Below are 22765 nucleotides of genomic sequence, written 5' to 3'. Positions count from 1 at the left end.
ACTCATTCAACTATTATCGAAATATAGTTCCATAAAAAAACTGTAAAGGAGCAAACAACTCCATAAAGATTTTTGTTATTGCTGGTGTTTCTGGTGGCTCTTGGAGAGAAAGAAATTTCTCAATCGAACAAACAGCATAGAAAACAACTTTGTCCGTTTTTATTTATATGGCTATTGACAATCATGATTTCTTTTATGAAAATAATGTTAGTTCACAATTCTGCGGGAAATTAAGAGAGAATAACTCAAAATTATTTCATTTTCGATACGCAAGTTTGTGTTAAAAGATGAATTAATTAATTTTAATCATTGCCAAAATTGAACTCAGCAGTTTTTTTGGTTACGCAGATATTTTGATTTTCTTTGTCCTTTGAGCAATGCTCAATGCAGCAATGCTCACTGCTGCAGTTAAATAGCTCGTCTTACATCATACAGCTGAACCTCAGCGCTCTATTTAATAACTGAGATTATTATTGTCAGAGCTAAAACTCTTTGAGGGTCACAGGCTATTTGGTCACCCTCTTCTCTGATTTCTATCTCTTTTAGTACCAAAGCCTACTTGTGTTAATATTTTGATGGTTTTCTGATGATGACAAATAATGCATGTTGATCATCACATGAACATAAAGTAGAAAAGTTAATAATAGCTGTCGTTTATTGTGCAACAGGCTAGCATTATATTAATGTTTTTTTGCAGAGCTCAAATTATTGTGTGCATTCATGTTGACTAGTTTTCCATGAAGAAAGATCAAATTGTTGCAACGTATACTTCTTGCACATGTGTAATATGCACAATTATTAGCCTCAAAATAGTAGTACAAAGCCTATCGTAATTGCTACTGTCAATAATTATAAGTTATAATGCAGTTTTGTCAAGAAACAATGAATTTAATAAAAAGGCCTACTGAAGAATAAATTTAGACGGGATTTTATGGGATTGGTACGCTGAGACGAGTCTCTTATCCCGATACAATCGGTTTTGGAACTGAAAGGTTTAATTATCTCTTCATATGTAATTGGCTGAACCTGAGAGTTATCTTTTTCAGCTTTAACAAGAGTAAGAAAATCCTAATTTCGACTTTTTTTCAGTTCAATAAATGTGTTAATGAACTAGTTTACATAAACTATGCCTAATTATTAGTAAATTCATTTATCTTTAGTTGGTTTGAATCTAAAAAATTATTTCGCAACAATAAAGGAGGATATTTGAGCATCATTTGTACCAGCCTCCTAATGGAAATCCTTGAAAGAAACAGCATTATACTCACTAGAATCAGTGTTCTGATGTTTACATCGGACTGATTAGAACAAGCTATGCAAATTTTGAGCCCTTGAACTTTACCTAGGGCTATGATTCAACAAATAAAACTATGCTGGTGGTGCGGCTGATGACGCAGCCAATAGAGCAATAACTTGCACCATTTATTCTAGTTCATCTTTGAAATGATGCATTATAAAAAATTCAGCGTCTTTGCTCTAAAGGAAAGTCAAGTTGTTTGCAAACTAATCAAGTTACTAGCCTTGCTTTAACAGGCTTTTAATAGATTCATTTTTACTCTGTGATGATTATTTTATATGGTTCAACTAAACTTTACTTACTTTACTTACTTACTTACTTTACTTTACTTAGTAAGAGCAATCTTCAGATTGCTGAAGATTCTGAAAATTGCTCTTACCAAGCATAAAACTAATAGTAATCAAGTGTTTTATCTAAAGTTATAGTCTGTTTTACTGATTTTATATAAATATATATATATATATTTATATAAATATACATGTATATATATTTTTTTATTTGTTTATATATACATTACATATATATAAGTCTATATATATATAATTGAGCACAATTAACGTTTATGCTTATATTTATATATATATATTTATATATATACATATATAAATGTATATGTAAATGTATATATAAATGTATATTTATACATATATATATATATATATATATATACATATATATAACAGTATGTAGATATATGTACTGTTGTAGTAAATAGTTCTCTAAAATTTAATTACTCAAGTACATTCAACGTTGGTCACAAGCGCTCAACATAAAGTACAGAGCTACATTTAAATATAGTTTAATGATTAGTTAGTGCTTAGCTTTTAACTACCATCACTTCTAAGGATGCAGTATATACCCTCAACAGACTGTACTCTAAAACTGAGTAAAACGAGATGCAAAGAATGACTGCATTTTTGAAGTTGACAGCAGGTGAAAGCTAAGTGCTAACTATTCTTCAACCTATTGTATTTATTTATACACGTAAAACAAATATTAGCTAAATATTGTGTTCTGACTTTCAAACTATTTTTACCAAGGGTCACATTTTATGAGTGTAAAATCTGTAAAAGTGTAAAAGCTATTTTTCATTGAATCAACAATTACAAAGAGCTCCAAACTGGTTGTGTACTCCTAAAAAGACCAGCGTCATATATAACTACTAGTCATTGTTTAAAATGTTGCAAATATTTCTAGCTTAATGGTATTTGCTTTCAAGTTTTCAATAAAATATTGTGTTACATCCTGCAACAGCTGTTTAAACCATAATTAATTAAAAGATGAACAATCGTTGAAATAGTCTGCACGTTGAAACCAAGAGGTGACAACCTTTTGCGCAGGCACAGTACGTATATGTATAACCTAAGTTCTACGCTATTGAACCATCGGGCATTTTTAGAGCCTTCTGTGTACGACCTACAAGCGCCCGCCCAAAATGACCAGCTAGCGCGACAGGCTTGAAGTGAGCTATCGATGCCCGCTTAGTATCGTTCGTCTCAGGCAGAGAAAGAGTCATTTGAAATATTCAAGTCAAGTATTTCAAGGTATGTAAATATTTATGATTAATAATGATAAGTGTTGACTTATTTATTACTGTTGCACGGGATGAACTAACGTATCTTTGGAGATATCACCAGTTTGTATGATAAGTTATTTTAACGTTTTTTTATATAACTTAGCAAAGGAACACACTGTTATCAGTCATAATTCATTCACGGCAACTAACGCAAATTTATGCTTTTGTCATCATTACTTGGTAATAAAAACTTAATAGTTGCTACTTTTGAATGAAGATGTTTTGAATAAACGTTCAGTGTTTTTTTTTTAATTTGTGGTACAAACTATTGGATAATGGAAGAAGGTGTGCATTGATGCAACCATCAAGCATAAGGGCATAATACAAATGTCATGCTTTTGTGGCATGGCAATGCGATGACTAAAGTGAAGATGTTATGCTGTTGTCACAGTTCAGTTTACTAACAGATGTTTGTACATTCTTTGCTCTGAATGTGGTCCTGATTGTACACTAGTTAACAGTAACACAGAACTAAAGTTGAATACTACTTGGTATCTTTTTTCGGAATATGTTGCTACTGACTTCGAAAGAATTTACAGGTATTACGAAAATTGAATTTATAGAGAATTGAATAAGCTACAAGTAGCCAACACCATGCGTTTTGCTGAGTCTAATCTTGCATACAGCTTTGAAGAAGTCATAGGCCATAACCGCCCATAACATTGAAAACAGCCCCATCTCTTTAACTATGATCAAGTCCACTTAAAAACTTAGAGAATGGTGATCATCCCGATTCTTCGCATACACAAACTGATAAAAACTCTGATGTATGAACTGTTAGTCCGCAATCTCAGTGCAGCTCATGCTCTCAAAAAGATGCTGACTCCATTACTGATTAGCAGAGTTTATACTTCTAGCTCATTAGCTGAGCTATTATACTAGGTGATATCCTTAACTACCACACAAGGCCCATTATCTGTGACATTTAAGGTTACTATGGCTCCTCCGCTCATCCTTCATAAACCTCTGGCAATCAACGGCAGCAATGTCGTAGCATCATCTGGCTATCACCGTGTTAACTGTTAACATACCGTATGACTCAGTTAGCATTTCTAGAAGAAACTGTACCAACTAATTAATTTGTGTGTAGCAAAGCCATGATTGAAGGTTTTTCTGAGCTATAGATTTCACATACTTTTCTATCCGCCTTCTGTATAATTGCAAGCTGTCTTTTGTGAGTGTTATTACATTTTCTCTAAAATCTATACATAGGATTATAAGCGTTTGCTTCCTAGACTAAGGTTTTAGTTACTAGCCTTTGAATTTTGTATGAATCCAGTAGATAAGTATGAACAGCGCTATGAGGTATTACATAATAACTGATTATTGAGAGTAAAGCTATTACCACCAACGAGATATCTGCATTTTCAATGCTCCCTTCGTGAGGAATCAATAAGTTCTGGAGTTTAGACAAGAAACTAGGGTTTTTTCATTGATCTTCCATGAGCCATTCTAATCTGAACATTATTTATCTTCTTATGAAGCTTTGGAATGAAAAATCAGGGAAATGATGGGCTTTATTTTGAATATAAGTTCACATATACAGATTTGAATCCAAGTTGTATAATCCTAACGAATAAATTATTTATGTAAGTTTGTAGTGGAAACAACTCCTACAAGCCATTTTTATTTTAAAGATGAACTTTCACAAAATTTTTGGACAGGGCTCCCTCAGGTTACGATGACCCTGTTATACAATCTTTTTGCTGTATGGTGTAGAGCGCGATGATTTTTCGCCTTTCCATACGAAGTATTTTTGCGCCTCTCCATTCGAAATATATTTCGCCAAGCGATATCAACAAATTTTTTTCCAGAAATTCGAATTTGGCCGTCGGTTTGCTGAATGTGTCAAATTAACAAATACACCGATATACTATTTGCCTAAATCCCTCAAACAACACATGAAAAAGATGAGATGCTTGATCTCTCTCGGTTCGGCATTATTCGTTATTAGTTATTGTAACAACGAAACCATAAACAAGAAAATTTAATTTTTTCATTGCTAGAAGTTCAGTAAAATAGTTAAAAATACATTAAAAGTTGAATTAAACGTTTATGTTTTTCGTTTGTATCGAAGGTAAGAACTCTCCACGCTAGGTACTGCACATAGTGCACTGTAACGTTGCATTTTATTGCAGATCATAACTATTAAATACACTTAAGTTACTGTAGGTAATTATAGTTACTAAAGTTAATATATTATTTTGTCAAACTTAGTAACAAAATAATAGTGCAATTACTTTTTAGTATGTGCAGTACATATATCAAATTTTGATGATTTTTAACAGGGGGTGTTTGCAATAGATATTCACTATAGGTTTCTATACTTCTTTATACAACATTTTCGCTTTACAATGCCAATACCGGAACGAATTTAAATTGTTTGACCAGGGTCCACTGTAGATTTTATCAGAAAGTATCAGTATTTTTTACCATTTACGATTGTTTTTGATGTTTGAGGTGATCTGACTGTCAGGATGTTGCAAGATTAAAATCGACAAACTTCATCCCGGTTAAATATGTGCGTAAGGATGTCGCTAGTTATAGTTGATATTGGCTATTGTGTTGACGGTGGAATGTGATATGTCTCTATTCTGTCTGTCCCTTTACAACTATAGATGTCATAATCACACTTTCGCTTGATTTCATGGTTTTAACTGCGATCAAGTTTTGTCAATTTATTCTTGAAATATCCTGGCAGCCAGATCACCTCAAACATAAAAAATAATCACAAATGATAGAAAAATACCGACACTTGCTGATAAAATCTACTAAAATTTTCATGTAAGTTCATCTGTAAGGAAGAGTCGTCCTAAATAATGCTGTCTTTGGAGACCACATTCATGGACGTCTTTTAAACAAGTTATATCGTAGTACAGCCATTCCTGTTTTCAAAAGGATAAGTTTTTAAAGCATAACTCGTGTTTTTATGAAATGGCATGTATTTTTATCAACGAGGATGTCTCTAAGTCAAATATGGAGTTGTTTGGTTGTTTTCATTCATGGAGATGTTTTGGTAGTTGACTATAGCCCATCATCCCTCATCACAAATATGTTGGATGTATCTCACAATGTATTTCTGTTGATATATTTTGCTGTATTCAGTTCAGCTTGACTGCATCAAATTTTGAAACTCACTTTAGAAAGGCTAACGCTGATGTGTAAAACATTCCTAAGCCATGACAACTCATGCGCCATACAACTTCCAAACCCTTGGGTGGTACGGTTCTGCTTGTCTGATGTACTGATAACTTCTTCTATAGCTTCTGATAGATTAACTGTCCAGAGTTGTGTTTGAAGATACTATGAAATGTTTGTTATTGTAGGTTTAGAATGAGCCAGTGTAAAATGCTACATTGCGGGTGCTGAGCTGGACCTCCCTGTTTGATTATACTAGACATGACAAGTTCTGCTAGTACTTACATTCCACAGACCTCACCTTCCAAAACTAATAAAACTAAAGCAAAAAACCAGATTGTTAAAACATATCACCATGAGATCTGTATGGTGAGTACTGTACATAACAATAACGTATCACCATGAGATCTGTGGGGTGAGTATTGCACATAACAATAACATATCACCATGAGATCTGCATGGTGAGTACTGTACACAGGCCCGTATTCCCTGGGGCTGCTGGCCGGCTGAGCCGCCCCAACTTTGTAAGAATTTTCCGCGGCTAAGTACAGTCAAACTCGGATAACTCGCCCTCGGATAAATGTAACATTTCATCTCGAACACGAGAGTAACTCGAATGGATTTGTTTGGTCCATTTCCACCCAATGATAAATTGCTTCAGATAACTCGACCTCAACATCATTAACTCGAACAGTTATTTGCCCAACGGCTATAGAAACGGTTTTTATCGCTGTAGATTATCACTTTATTCCAATCCATAGAGACAAACATCAACTTTTAGTAGTTCTTAGGCGTCATTATTATCATCATCAGCGACAAAATATTCTTATTAACGACTTTTATAAAGGTTTGCAACAGGTCAAGTTTTACCAAACATCCGCTTGGCCATGTCCCATCGAAAGCGTGGAAACCTGCGTATGAACTTAAAATAAAATCGGCAAAATTGATCTTTGTTAAAATGCTCAAAAGAAAAAGATGTATTTTTTCTGAGCGTTTTAACTGCCTTCAAGTTTAGCCTGTTTTAATCTAAAAACGTCCTGGCAGTCACATCACCTAAAACAAAACAAATCTCAAAAAATAGAAAAATGTTGATACTTCCCGATAAAAATCTTTTAAAACTTCACATGAGAGGCCCGGCTGAGGCCCTACATGAGAGAAACCTGTTGGGGAGCTTACACCACCCCCTCCGCATCCCCAGGTGTTCATAACTAGTCGCCTAACATTAGCCGCCCCAACTCGCAACCAGTGAATACAGGCCTGACTACATAACAATAACGTATCACCATGAGATCTGTGGGGTGAGTATCGTACATAACAATAACGTATCACCATGAGATGTGTGTTGAGTACATAACAATACCAGGAACCTAGTTATAGTGGACTGATGTGCAAAGTATATTTCAGGAATAGCTAGGCTTGTGGGCCCTATTATTGCCTCGTCAACCGGAAAGTGGTGTGATGCCAGGAATTTTGGCATTAGCATGATGAATAACCATGTATTACTGTCTGAGAATAAATAGGGTGTAGCGACAGCAGTTACTTTGATAGTAGGTTGATGGGCAGTAGGAAGGGGGTAGTGAGAGGTGTAAGCAGGTGTCAATTAGGTAGATTCGCAGAATCAACCCTTTTACATTCATTACAGTGTAGAATATGGTACCCTTTTTCTTGGTATATGGTAAATTAAATTCATTTCAGCTTAACCACGACTGACAGTGTTGGCTCAGCACTATCATCAGCTCTATCTGCTGTCAGGTGGGATAAGTACTCAGGGTTACACTCGATGAACACACAACATAATACACTCTAAGGGACTCTCATGCCCTGAAGCAAGCCTATCTGCATATAAACCTTGCTTTCAATGACCATTGTCTCATCGGTTCTCACATTTACTATTCGCCCTTGAAACTTATCTCAATGTTGCAAATCTCTGCGTAACATTGTGTGTGCCAGCAGCCCTGTTGGATGACAGCAGTGGGTGCTGTAACAGCATTTTTGAAGCTTTGGACTCACTGGTTTTTATGAAGTGGGAGTGCCCTCTGCTATCACACCCGCAATAGCGCTTCCATATTAAATTCCATTGTCATTGGAGAGCTAAAAATAGACCAAGTGAAATTATATGTGCAGCTAATAACAAGAGCTTTTGCATTGGCTGTGCATTGACAGTCGAATGGAATGCTGCAGTGTTATACCATATAAATCACAGCCTATAAAGGGGTAGAGGTGACACCAAACTGATAAAATGAAAGCGACCTTGTGTATGGCCTAGCTCAGCTACAGGTATTAATGGTTGCGCATTCTGTCCTTCAACTGTACACATCTACTACTGACAGGTCTGATTTTATCTCTGTTCAACCCTTGAAGACCTTAGTAACATTTTCAAGGGTCTAGTACTTTGAAAAATATTCTGAGCCGCTTCCTTACACGAATGGACTGTCAGGAGTCTCGCTGCCCTTCCGCCAAGGGACCAGTTGTCTCATTTAACAATGCAAGCAGACTGTGGTGTGATGTGACGTAGTGCTGCCCACCTTACAATCACACATTAACAGACTAGAGTTCCTGAGGCTATTATATGACAACCAGTAGTTAGTCAATGCTGCCTATCAACTGATTATAGATTTTTGATATAACAGTTTGCTGTTCTGTAGGAGTCACCGGACACTCTCAGCTCCTGTGACATTCTTGGTCTATTGTAATGCGCTATTGGCTTTGTGGCGTATAGCGCTGTCTCTCTTACACTATGAAGTTTTGAAGTAGATTTATATAGGTGGTGCGAGGCTAGACTTTGTACCAGGACTATTTTGACATTTTACACAATAATTGATGAGTTCTGATGTACAGCATGTAGGGCCCAAAGCCAAACACGAGTGTGTGACAGCATTGTTCTTTAAATGTTCGCAAGGCCAGTTCTGGCTGTTTTTAATGCTTTCATCTGTTCGCGCAACATTGGATGCCAAAGTCGTGGCATTTTCTATGCTTCTCTAGAATGTATTAGTTGAATACTCTTCTCTGTTCTTCAACACTGATTCCAACATTAGCATGGCAGAGGTTGTTCATGTGCACCTCGTAACATTGGTTTAGATTAGGGTGATAGTTGTTGAGTGATTTTATCGAATCGCCCAATGTAAACGGTAACTGACAAGTCATGCTAACCCTATTTGCTGACAAGTATCGGCAATTTAACTGCGCTGGGTAGAGATGATTTGTCATAGCCAGATGATCATTGACAGATTGTGTTTGTTCTTCATAGACAACATTCCTTATTTATTAGTCTTGACGTTTGCTATTTTGACTCATTCAGAATTATTTTTCAATTGACACGGATATCCGAAGCAAAATTAGTTTTTGTCTTCTGGCTGTTTCGTAATAAATTAGATAAGGAAAAAGTAAAAGCAAACAACTAGTCCTTACAAACAGCATGCATGAACCCAGAAGTATTACCTGCTTATCACTCTTACATCCCTAAAATGCCTAGTTTAGGTCTGCCTCCAAGCTTAAAATCGAATATATGTTCAAGCCCTGACAAGTGTACTCATTAAAGTTATCTCAGAAAACCTGTTGATGCTAACTGTCATGGATGGTTTGCTTTTTCCCACTGACTTATAGTGGGAAATAGTCAGCTCATATCTGTGTCCCATCTTCCTTCTGGCCATGCCAAGACAATGAATGAATATCTTTCGTATCTGTTGTTTGATTTATATGCTGCCTGTCTGGAGAGCATAATGGTGACAGCCAAGCTAATAACATTCACCATATGAATGTCTGCGGAACCTTTTGGTATGAATTAGTCGATGACTCATCATATGAATGTTGGGCAATGCAGAGAGCGGAGCCATCTTCAGACATAACATACAAGTCTCATGTCAGTTGTATTCAGCCCTAATATCACTACTATTCAGCTTAACAAGACATAGCATACACAGTAGTATTGTGTAATGTGTTGGGTCATTTGTTATTTTTATCTTTCTCATTGTTTATTGCATAAAATTTGATTGGTTGCCTCATTGACTGACTTCCTGGTCTTCCTGGTCTTCCTGGTTTTCCTGGTCTTCCTGGTACCTCAGCAGTTGGTACCTCTTTCTTTGTGGCTTGTGCCTTTTTGACCATTGTGCTCTTTCAAATCCGCTGCAGAGCCTAATTGACTCTCGTCTATGCTGTAGTCTCTCCTTTTTGAATTAAGGGGGCATTCACATCGTCCATTATTCACATCGCCCGGTATTCACATCGCCCATGCTTATGTGCTATACGGTAAGCAGTCGGTCATGGTAACCTACAGGAGATAACCACTTACAAATATATCAGGCCCGAGTTTAAATGGTGCATCGAGAGATAGAATGTAGTCTACCTGACTAGGCTATTCCACACTATCATGGATCCGAATCAGCTCAAAACCTACCATAGTTCTACAACTGTGATGGCTACACAATGATATACTGAATGTCATACGTGTATCTCTATGTGTAGCCGTGTGCAAAGAGAATCTAAAATCAGCCTAAACAAGAACACGAATTTTTCATTTGTATATGAATGATTTGTATGTTCATACAATTATTAAACATTCTACTTTATGAGCATAATTTTTTGTGTGTGATTTATGAGCCATGCTAAAGGTTGTAAAGGCTCCACTAAAACAGTTTGACTTTTCGAGTCCCTTTTACGCTCTGGTTCATGCGATTATCAAGTATTGAGAAGAGTTATAATAATAATAAGAGTTAGAGATATAATCAATGTGGAATCTTCAGACCTCAGAGCTCGCTCCTCATTTCTAATGGTGCCATCTAATGCTGCCAACGCCTAAAGTAGTAATAGGCTACACATAAACTCGTGAACATTTTTGATCATTATAACACAAGTATTACTAAAAAAATGATCACATAATCTGATTATTATCCAGTACTATCCGAAATTGATTATGACAGATTTGTAACCAGAAGCTTTCGTCGCAATTTAATAATACGCTTATAATTATTGTTGGGTTGCAGCAGATGTTACTGGTACACTGATAGACGGAGAAAATGGTAAGGGGATTGATCCGTTAGTTAAACTTTACATTGAGGTACCTGGATGACATCTATCCAAACGGTAATTAATAGCGGAGGTTTGGGTGGGGGAGGTTCTGTAAACCGGGATTAGTATTTTAATAAGCATAGCATCTACGACGGTACATTTGATCTGCGTGAGTACTCTACAGGTTGCCTTAGTCATGGCTGACACAGCAAGGTAGACCCTGCGGCCATAGCGTTTGCGGCCATAGTGTTTGCGTAGGTTTAATTATAACGGATTGCTGATAAGCTGTATATCGTTATTGTCTAGAATTGGTCACAGAGTTAACGTGTTTAATAACAGTTGAAGGTGAGACCCCCAACACTAACCATTCACCCCTATCATTGAATTCAACAAAATTAATCATCCCAAACAGGTATAGTGGGCCACAAATGAGCAATCCTGGAGTTCATGACTTACATTGTGGTCTTATTCTAGCTTATCATGCTTTGCCTTATCATATTGAAATCTATAATTCACATTAATAAAGTGTCGGCTGCCTGGAGCCATATTTCTCCGTCTGACTAATGGAGAGCATTATATGGTGTTTATAATTCAGTCTCAATACGTCCTGACACTTCGAATTGTCATCTTATTAAAAGCTGATGAAGCGAATCACGCTGAAGAAAGTTGTAAGTTTATGACAGACAGAATAAAAGGAGCTGTGCAAAACTAGCCTTCAGACATGTTTACCTCTGCCCACAATCAGCCACAATCGACCCTAAAGTATAGACATGTTTACCTCTGCCTGCAAACGGCGTAATCAGCCATTGCTGGTGTCTCTTTGATGGTTGCACAAGCAGTTAGTTGTGAGCATCTATCTTGTGAGTGCAGCTTGTGTAGGATAATAAAAAGAGAATTATGTGCTTCAGCAGATGTGATGGTAATAAAACCAAAGAGTGTCTTAGCGCACTTCTGTAAACTAATTTATATTCATGGTATGTTTGTACGGCTAGTTTCTAGGGTGTTGTTAACTATCGTGCATACTCTTCTTGCAGACGTATGACTGCTTGGCATCTAAGACAGACTCTAATCTGTACGACTCGGATCCTGAAGAAACCCAGCACTTACTAAGCACCATGAGACTCAACTCTGACCGCTCGTGTGTCACATCTGTTTGTACCAAGTCAGACAGGTGGGTGCCCTAGACCTCGATAGGAATCTAGGCCAGTGTGGAGGGCGTGGAGTGTAGGGTATATCATGAACTGCTCAATGGCTCCAATCATCGGGATCTCTGGATCATGGAAAATTATAGACAGCTTTCATAGTTTATTAAAAAGTTTTATATGAGCTAAAAATATTTGCGACACTAGCAGGCAATAATTATGTCACCTGCTGGTTGTCGTGTCAAAGTTATTAGCAGTTGTCTGCTCTATTTTTGAAAAGCAAATCCAGGTGTTAATAGCAATAAACAGTAATAGGATTCATTGCTGTTTTAATAGTTTTTCGAATTCCTGTAGACGAACCTATAGAGTTAATAGTCTTAATGGTTTCACACTAAAGTAAGGAAACAGGTTACGGTTGCTATGCCTACTGTTATATATAACTTTTCATTAAATATATTAATCACAGTCACAGAAACGCATAGATACAACACTGTATAATTGTATAATGTTATTTTTTCAAAATATTGAAAGGTAGCGTTTTGTGACCACCAGAGCGGCATGCAAAGAAGCCCTGTTTTAGGAATAATTTTAATGTGGTTCGATGGTATGCCGGTATAGAGATGACAATTGGAGTGTAAGACATTAATACAAGCGGAAATGTTTGACATGGCTAAACAGTTTGTTCCACTTGTCTAATGTGAACTAATGCGTAGGTGGTGGAGTGTCTCATGTGAACCATGACAGCTTGTAGGCGGACTTACTGAGTTTCCTATCTGATAGAGCGTAGTATATTGGTCTAGCGTTCGATAACTGTCACTCAGCTATTCATGCTACACTCTAAGAATTAATGCTACATCTAAGATATCACACTCAGATATTCTGTATAGCAAATCTCTACTAGATGTCTTACTTCATGAAGACTGATATATTGTTTAATGTTTCATGATCCATTCATTCATATTTGCACTATCCTGATGGCATTATCACGAGAGTCACCTGTTTTAGCCAGACAACACAGTTTGACATGATGCTGGTAGTTTTGTGATTGTTTATTGTTTTACATTTAGGGAGACCGCTCTATTCATTGTCATTCAATGGTTTTTCATCATGCTTTTAGCTAGTAGTAGGACAAGCAGGGTTGTATGTAGTCTGCTGGTAGTTGGTGAGATTATGTACATCTGGGTCATGCCCGTTGATGTATTCCTTTCGATTTTGTATGCGGCCTTTTCTTCTCAGCCTAGACACGGTGTTACAGTTGTCACACATTTGGGCATTTTAAGGTTTTTTTATAATTTACGCAAAGGTGATCCATTTTCAAGCATTTATGCAGCTATGATGACCTACCATGCATTTGAAGAACATCAGTACTGCAGAGGTAAACCTCACCACAACCTCGGCAGGGCCACAAAGTAAATAAAATCTTACATGAAACACTCAAAGGAAAGTACAGGAGTTGTCCTTACAATTAGTAATGAAACTATCCACAACACAAATGCTCTAGTTTATGATTGGTACGCTTTAGATTGGCTACGGTGATTACAGTGCAGAATGTTTAGTCAGTGCTACTCCGTCGATACTCAGCTCTCTAGTTGGTTGAAATTGTTGTCATACAATGGCCGAGTATTGAGTATTGCCCAAGTGTTCTTAGATAATGTAAACTTTTTGTTTTATGACTAGGTTTGCGCTGAGTTGTCTACATTTTTATTCTGACTTTATATTGCTAAAATAGTCGAAACATTCCAAACTACTAACCTTGGTTATATAGCCCGCTATAAAATTGGAAAGTTTCTAGTAAATGATTTTAACAAGTTTTATGCGCTGTAGGTTGATTGGGATTGGGTCATTTTTTATTTTAGATCGAATTACTTCCGAAGCATTTGAGATTATATTTTGAGCAGCGCATCAGAGGGCCAAAGGCGTCCTGTGTAAATATTAAAACACTGCTAGCTGCAAGTGAATTCGCTATCATCGACCATTGCATTAATCATCCGAATTTTCAGCATATTTCTCCAATGTCCTTTGACCTTTCATGTGCCTGCCTATGATACTGGACAGTAAGTAGCATAGAGAAACTGACCTGCAGCTTTTGATGTCAGTCTTTGTCAGAAGCACAAGCTTGAAACTGGACAGATGGCACGCCTAGTTTGGTTCTGACTGACATAAAGCTGTTTGAATAATATTATATGAGCAGACGCAATTCTAACCATTTCTGTACTACTGGTTTGTTCACATTGTTAATGGTTTAAAAATGGGCTTTTTGGGCCCACCACTACTTTCTTGCGAAGGCAACATTTTCGGGTAAGTTTCATTAGATGATGTGTTAAAACAACTACAGGTTTCGTGACCGCTATTTATTTGTTCGGTGCCTTTACGGCAAACTTGAAGGATTCTAGCGAATCACAGTTGTATTACTACTACTGTGTTTCTGTTTTTAACGTGTTTATGAACAGTATAGTAACAGCGTTCACTTTTTGCTGTGGAACACCAGATATTTAGAAGTTTAGAGTACAATTTCCTGCTATGGAAACACTGGATGTTGAAAGGACAACTTCCTGCTGTAGATAGCTAAATATTTTGAGTGTAAGACTGCTGTCTACAATTTCCTGGTAAAAATCTGATTCATTTCACTCGCATGCCAGGAATTCGGTTAGAATTATTTTACCAATGTTTTGCAGCCTAAATTGGGAGCAACAAGTGCCTTTGTATTATTTGTTAGTTTGGTGGAGTTGTCTGTTCCTTACAGACTCTGGCACCTGCACAATTATCTAGCGTCAATTAATTATGCATGTGATCCGGTGTTGCGCGTCACAGAGCCTATATTACATGTATTACCATAGTGTAGCTTGTTAGGTGTCTACTCCTTCCTAATTTTATTGGCATTGATTCGTACTCAGCCTGAGCACACACACCACCTCTTAGATGCTACTTATAATGAGTATTGAACAAAGCAAACCCACTCGTTGCAGAGCTACAGCAACAAAATACAGCATCGGTGGAATCTCAGCTGTGGACAGCGGCGTCGTGTCTCACGACTCACTCCTCGACAGGTACCGTGACATGAATGGTCCAACTCGTAGTGAGCGTAGTGACTCACCGTGCTCCCGCTATTCCACTGCATCCAGGCGCAGCGACAGCCCCGTCAGAGGCGAGTTTGACCCCCTCAACAGGCCGGTCCTCCTGGATAGTAAAATCCGCAGCAACAGTAGAAGCAGGTAGGGAGACTTTCTCAATGCAAGCAGAATAGATGTGTCTGAGGTACAGTTTAACCTCAACATAGGAAATTAAACCCTTTCCATATTTGCTTCATGTATTAAAATTGTTATATGTTAAAGTGAGTATTTTATTATATGGGGATGATGTGTTCTGTTCGAGTTGTTTCAGCATTTAATGGACGATTGAGAATACCCAAAGTACATATAGCATTGAAACAAATACGTTATATGAGACTATGTAAAACTTAAACTATATGTAAGAAATTAATTAATAAAACAGTCAGTAAAACTTTTTTTACTTGTATTTTACTTTAGACAAAGAGGAAAAAATTTAGGCTTGTCAGTGAGTAGATTCAGGGAGTGAGTGATAGGAATACACGGCGTAGCTCACTCTAACTTTCACCAGCTTTAGTTTAAATTGACTATACATATTTTATTTCTATTTTCACGACCTCTTACTTTTACTTGCAAAGTTTTAATGTTTTAAAAAACATTAAACACCCCCTCCCCCCCCCCCCCCCCCCCCCCCCCCCGGTTACATTGTCCCGGTTTTACGGTATTTTGCTCTACGATGTGGACCACAATATTTTTTCATTCCCTCGTTATGGCTTATTTTTTGCCATACGACATCAACAAAAATGTCTCTCCAGATTTAAATTTGGCACCAGGTGCGCTGCATACGTCGGAATAACAAAGATGCTGATGTCCACTGTACACTGTACCAGGTAATAACTCGGTGTCAGTACTTGCGCACGAGTCACAGGATTGTGTCAATGAGAGAGGGAGAGGAGAATAGAGAAGAGAGGAGAGTAGGGAGAGGGAGAGCACAGAGAGGGAGAGCACAGAGAAGAGAGGAGAATAGAGAATAGAGAAGAGAGTAGGGAGAGAGAGAGCACAGAGAGGGAGAAAAGAATAGGCATGGAAAGTCTAATAAGGGCAGGAGAGGATGAGCAAATAACATTGCCACTAGAGCTAGTCATCAGTTGACAGAACCCAAGCCACAGCGGAATGTGATATAAGCTACGCTCCTGCACTGTTCACTCAGAAAACAGCCTGCTATATAGAAGTGGATAGTTGATTTTTAGGGAAATCAGTTGGAATGCACTTTGCTCAGTCTTGAAGTAAATTGAAATCAAGCAATAGCTGAACGAATGAAGGACAAGCGATGCTGAGGTTTGCTCAAAGTGGGAATGTCTCCCCTCAAGCTAATCACAATGTAATCACTGGGTGAAGGACAGCGGAGTTAATAATAATTACCGGTCTATCAGTGATTTCGAAGTGCTCCGTTACAAGAATTCCTATTATGGTTATCTGTAAATATACAGTCACTGTTTGAAGAGGTTCATTATGTCTCCTTTGACTCAATTTACAAGGGATTGTTGTTACAGGTAGAATATATGGAACAAATATATATGTGAATACTTGAGCAGAGTGATTAGTGAATAGGAGAGATGCTTGTTTGTGGTACAGTTTCCTCTGTGGACTTAACTACTTGGCTCTTACAGGCTGCAGGAGAGGAGCCGAGGGAGATCTCCTACAACCCACGGAGTCAGACAGATTATCAACTTCTTTGAAGGCTCACAAGAGAATTTAATCAGCGAAAGTCGGACTAGCGTACTTGTAAAAGGTAGCACAGAGCCACCCGCAATCAAACATCCTCTCTACACAAAGTCTCTCAGCCCTCTGAGGTTAGCGAGGAGTCGTCGTAACTCAAAACAAAAAGGTAATTATCGCTCAAATATACCTGCTTTGTTATGCATTTGTTCCTGATAAATAATCATCTCCGCTATGACTTCTCTTTTCCATCTCTTTACTTTTATCTATTGATCCTCTAGATCTCTCTGTTCGCTCAACTAACATTCAAACACCATTATTAGTGTTATATCGGTGAAACTGAGATGGGGCAGCTCTGTCTAACCTTAACCCAGCACACAGTTTTGTACCTTGAAATGTAATCACAAGTTTCAAAAGTGCTTTCTTTCAGTTCTGTTACTTACTCAAATAGGGTAAGTTACACACAATTTGTTTACAATGTAGTTTCTCATTGTTGTTAGTAACACTACATTGTGTTCACTTGTGGATACAGTGAAACAGTGAGGAGTTGTTTACTCTCTGACTTCTCTATACACAAGAGAGCGCAACTTACTGCTCCTGCGGGCTACTGGCTGATTATAATCGATAATAATTTGCCTAGTTGGTGTTTGTGTCAGACATGATGTTTGGACGAGGGGTGTCAGCAGGTTTGTTTGTCAGCTGTCATTGCCCCGTCACTTTGGGCCAGTAGATCTACTCGTTCGTGAATGATATGCTATCCTTTCAACCACCAGCCGTCCTTTCTCACATTTACCCAGGTTACGCAAGTATCTGAAATATCTAAACATGGATTGCTGATGGTGGCATTACTTCCAAGGTACATTCACTAGCTTATAATTGTACCACAGTATAGAAACACACCTACGCTAAGGAAACTTCAGGCAAAACTTCTGCGACCAGGTCTCTTGAAAAAAATGCTATGCTGGTTCCCATGCAATTCACAATTTGCAACAGTGGTTCATATGGTGTTTTTTGTTCTTATTTTGTATGAACAATAGGATTCAATATGGAGTAGCCAATGGTAGGCCTACTCTGCTGCTGGAATTTTTTATTTCATTTTAGAAGTTGATAACATAACCTTTTGCTACTATTAGTGCATCGTTGATTTTTCATAGCCTTAGATTTATCGTGTAAGAGTAGTAGCGGAGTAGGAGCCATCAGCATAATTTCTACAATGTTTAGCCCTTTAGCGACCGCGAGGTTACGATGGAAAAAACCGCTAGCGTACCAGCCAATAACTGGCGCGATTTGAGCTTTCGACATGACCGCATAGAAACTGCAGTAACTTACATCAAAATTGTGGCAGTTACATAAATTGACATGCATAGGAAAGCTGAGAAATTTATCTACAAGCTGATGCTTCCTTTATGTAGATAGCTTGCAAATATTCACCAACAGAAGTCTCAATTTGCTGAAGCAATGAATTTTTTATTTTTGTACGTCATTTTTAATTGTATTTTTTAAATTGATAAAGGCAATTGACAAGGTTGTCTAAATAATTTTTGCATAGATTCATATCTTCACAACAATTTGCAAAAAAAACTGGACGTCAAAGAGCATTGAAAGTGTAGATATGAGCTCCGTTACAATGCAGGAGCGCCTTTCCAAATTTTCACCGCGTGACCCTAACGACCTGCGACAATCGAGGCTTGACATGGCCGACTAAAATTGGCTATAACTCGCATGCAAATTAGCATGGAGCTATAAATGAATATGCATTTGAAAGCTTAGAAATTTCTCAACGGACAACCATTTATTCCCTGCAAATCGGCTGTGCACACTTTAGTCAAAATTCTGATTTAACAAAGTTGTCACCTCTCTATCATGAAATGTCGATTACAAATATATTTTTAAAAGCAATATCTCTGCCAAAACTGGTTTATGATAAACATATGCACGGTGTCATATGTTTACAAGAGTTTGCAAAAAAATTGGGTTATTCAAGCGCATCAAAAGTTGAGTTAGGTGCTTCTGTGCATTCCGGGAGCAGACCTTCGAAATGCTCCTATCGCCATGGCGATAAGCAGTGCAACTGTTACCCGACATGGCTTCTCAAACTCTGCTATAACTCTCGTGCAAATTGGCATAAGACTGCAAATGAATATGCATCTGAAAGCTGAGACATTTTCCTTCAAGCAGCTTGTCGAGACTGCAACTTGAGATGAATATATTCACAGATATGATTTTTTACTGGCAGATTTATGTGCATTTCTTGAGATTATAGATTCAAGTAACAATTTTGCATATAAACTCATTGCACGGATTCAGGTGTGATGCAGCTAAGATCAATGTGTGCTGCAGCAAGGATTAACTGGTTGTGCACAAGAATTGAGTGGTGAGCCTGTATTCACACATTTTGTGAAGCAGCAAAAGACAGGAAGCAACATTTATTATGAGCAGTTACAGCAAATGATGGAGAAATCATTCTGCTAGATGGCAAAGCAATATGAGAACTGAACTCTTTTGATAAGGTGGGTGATAAGGGCAATGGGCATCAAATACAACATATCAATACACAACAAATACAATAGATAATGACATTTCAGCGAACGTATGTACAAAAGCTAGCAATACAAAGCGAGGAAGCATTTGCAGAAACTAAATAAAATACAATTTGTAAATAAATTTATTTTGCATGGTCGGGATCAAAATATGACTCGCATAGAGATATTCCACAAGAGAATCTGCTGCCGGTACCTTCAGCTTTACTTGCTCATCACCCATGTATACAGACAACTTGTGCACATAGCCAGAGACAGCATCGGAGAGCAAATAACTTTGATCCATATCTGTTAGATGGAATACACTGTCTGAAGTTGAGCCGTCCTTTCCATGCCAGCAAGCTTTCATCTATAGATAGAAATTTATCAGGCAGCAAAACAGAATATAACCAGTCGCATATCATGGCAAAAACACTTTTCAACTTGAACAATTTATTGCCAGCAGGGTCTTCAAAATTGTCAGTAAAAGGTAAACTTGCTTCTATTTTTCTTTCTACTTTCAATTTTATTAAAAATCCGCGTAGATGATGAAGGAATGTGGAACAGTAAGACAACAGAGTATGCTTTTTGAGAATACCTATATGCAAAACTAAACCAATAACTCGTCACATATATTTATCATCAACAGGCTCCGAAGCATCGCGATGTTTTTGAAAGCCATATTTATTCGTTTCGTTAAATATTACATTTATCATGGCCAATGTTATAAAAAGCTTCAAATAATAAAAAATACTTACCTGTTTAAGTATTCGAACTTATCTCCTGCCATGCTGTCATCAAAATGTAATTATTTTGGTTTTAAATCAGCTCCTCTTTGATATCCGTCATTATTCCCTGTTTCAACGCCGGCCGTTTCAATCCCACTTTCGCAATCCAATTCACTCTGGCGATCTTCTTTTTCACTTTCATCGTCTTCCCCACATTCTTCTGACTTGAAATACTCTTCTTCACTTTCGAACCAGTCGATATCATCCACTAAACAATTTTTTTAGCCGAGCTCAAATAATCACAAACGTCCATGTTGATCAGCTTTCCATAAAGAAAGATCAAATCTTTACAACGTGTTCTTTTTGCACATGCGCATAAAATTTATTATTTTTAGCCTCAAAACAGTAGTAAAAAACTTACTGAAATTGCTCAAATTTTTAATTTTAATTTTTAGCGTTGTTTTTAAAATAAATACAACGTTTTAAAAAAGGTCTATCGAAAACGGCAAAAATGTCGGGTTTGTCGGTTTTGGTACGCTGAGACATTGCTCGTAAACCGACAAAGGTCGGTTTTGGTACGCAAAGGGTTAAAAAAGTGAAACCAACTATTAGCCCATGATCCTCTTTTGCGTAGTGGTGAAATTGAGTTTGGAAAACAGCTCACAAAGCCACCAATTGTAACAGCATCACAAGCCAGCAGTAGGTACAGAACTTAGATGTTTTTGTGTACTCATTATCTCAGCAACTGTTGCCTGTGGCTGAGCGGTGACGTGATGATTGTTTAGCGCAGAGACAATAACACTAACCTGGCCAGCCTCCAATCTACTCAAACACGCCCACATAGTTTCTAGCTTGGCTATGTGATGCACCCAATGCGTGTCCACGCTATTGTGACCTGCAAGAGCAGTAGTACATGTCACTGGTTTGCTTAGAAAACATTCTCATCTATTGTTGCTGAGCTCCATTCAGGCCTCATTAAAACTAATGGTTGTGTTCTGGAGTGCTTCCCTCCCTGATTGCCTAGCGATATTGTTGTCGCTTGTAGTTTTAAGTTTTCGCAGCAAGCCCTGCAGCCACCTTTGTTGTGTCTACTATTGAGTAACACCTGATCATACCGCTTACTTTCTGTCAGCAGATTGAAAGGTCGTTGGTGCTCCAGTACCTTATCCTTGTACCATAAATCATATTCTAGTTCTTGTGTGCTGCTGCTGCTAGGATGGCGCTAGGTCAGCTGAACACTACTCATGCTGTTCTGTTGCTTTTTCCTTCTGTTGCTTTCCTGTTGCGCCATTCTCTCTTATATGCACTATGAATCCATGACGTGGCTAAGATGTTCGTGAGATGGAAACGGCCAAAAGTCACGAGTCAAGCGAGTTTTGTTCCTCGAAAATTTTTCGCTGAAGGAAAAAATGCTTGCAAAAAATGAAAACGGCACTTGCGAAGGATACGCAAAAATGCCATGCAAGCTATTCTATTATAAACATTTTCCGTACTTCAACTTCCGATTTTGAAGTATGAACCGTGCTGCTAAATGAGATGACCTCTGGCGTAGAATTTCTTATCTTTTTTGATAAAGCGCTTGGGTGAGTCCGCAACATACGGATGTCCATTGAAACGCTTGTCGCAAGGTAACTCAATGTGTACACAACTCTAAATCAGCATCATCTTCACAGTGGAAGCATAGTGGTTGTTTCATTTGGTTTACTCTCCAGACACAGCATTTGCTCTTATTGTTGCATTGATGGGACAGCCTTCCTTGCATTCTTGATGCATTCTTACCACTTACCATAGCAGCATCGTCCGTACTGCTCTCTGCTCACAGGCATTGTAAGGCTGTTCGGAATTGCAAGCTCTTATCTGAAGGAATAACTAAAGTAAGCACCGTAATATATATCCTTCGCGCTACATAGTAACTGTTTACTAAGTTGGTACAACTTTCAGGCTAAAGGCTGGTTCACGCTACCCTAGGACACTTATATTTCGCTAGTATTTAGTTTCATGAGCAGCATACAGAGTAAAATTTTGCTGCAACTTAATTTCGCAACTCTGATGAGGGCGAAAATATAGTGATGTGAAGATTAATGCACTGGAACAAACATAATTAGATTCCTCAGGTTTGGTTCTATTTGGGACTAGTTTGTAATTGTGAACCACAGGTAGAATTGTGTGGGCGAGATCGATAATGCAATTTGATCGCTTGCTGCTATTTGTTTCTTGGACTATCAATGAACAAAGCTATTTAATTCCGCGTTTTCGCTCGTTTGTTATGATAGTTTAGTTTTGCTAATGAAATTTTCATGAGAGGATGACTCCGCGAAAACGCGAAAGTTAGATGAGACGAAGACACAAGTGTCCTCGGGTATATTGCCGTTTGTCAGCAATTTCCCTTTCGGTATCCATCGTCAATTATATGAACCGTGAATTGATGGTATCGATGAAGTATCGCGGAAATGTCGAGTAAGTTTGCTGCTGTCAAATTTTCCTGATATTTTGCCGAGCATCGACGACCGCCTTTCAAATGTAAACCATTTCGGTGATGGTAATTCCTGGTCTCGGATAGAGTGAATTATTCATATCCGTTTATGATAGTCTCTG

The 22765-nt window shown here is 37.8% G+C and overlaps 1 protein-coding gene across 1 annotated transcript in view; it reads left to right on the top strand.

Annotated features, from left to right (window-relative positions):
- The first annotated feature begins 2720 nt into the window (after window positions 1-2720).
- LOC137386979 (uncharacterized) overlaps window positions 2721-22765 on the top strand; it is a 37127-nt gene continuing 17082 nt past the window's right edge. Inside the window, exons 1-5 of the mRNA XM_068073234.1 lie at window positions 2721-2841; window positions 6200-6380; window positions 12050-12186; window positions 15124-15369; window positions 16875-17092. Of these exons, the coding sequence (XP_067929335.1) occupies window positions 6273-6380; window positions 12050-12186; window positions 15124-15369; window positions 16875-17092 (709 nt within the window). The 5' untranslated portion in view covers window positions 2721-2841; window positions 6200-6272. The remainder of the gene's footprint in view (window positions 2842-6199; window positions 6381-12049; window positions 12187-15123; window positions 15370-16874; window positions 17093-22765) is intronic.

This window comes from Watersipora subatra, chromosome 2, assembly GCF_963576615.1.
Source record: "Watersipora subatra chromosome 2, tzWatSuba1.1, whole genome shotgun sequence".
Lineage (NCBI taxonomy): Eukaryota > Metazoa > Bryozoa > Gymnolaemata > Cheilostomatida > Watersiporidae > Watersipora > Watersipora subatra.
The sequence above is the reverse complement of the archived record's forward strand: the minus strand, read 5'-3'. Positions and strand labels throughout refer to the sequence as shown.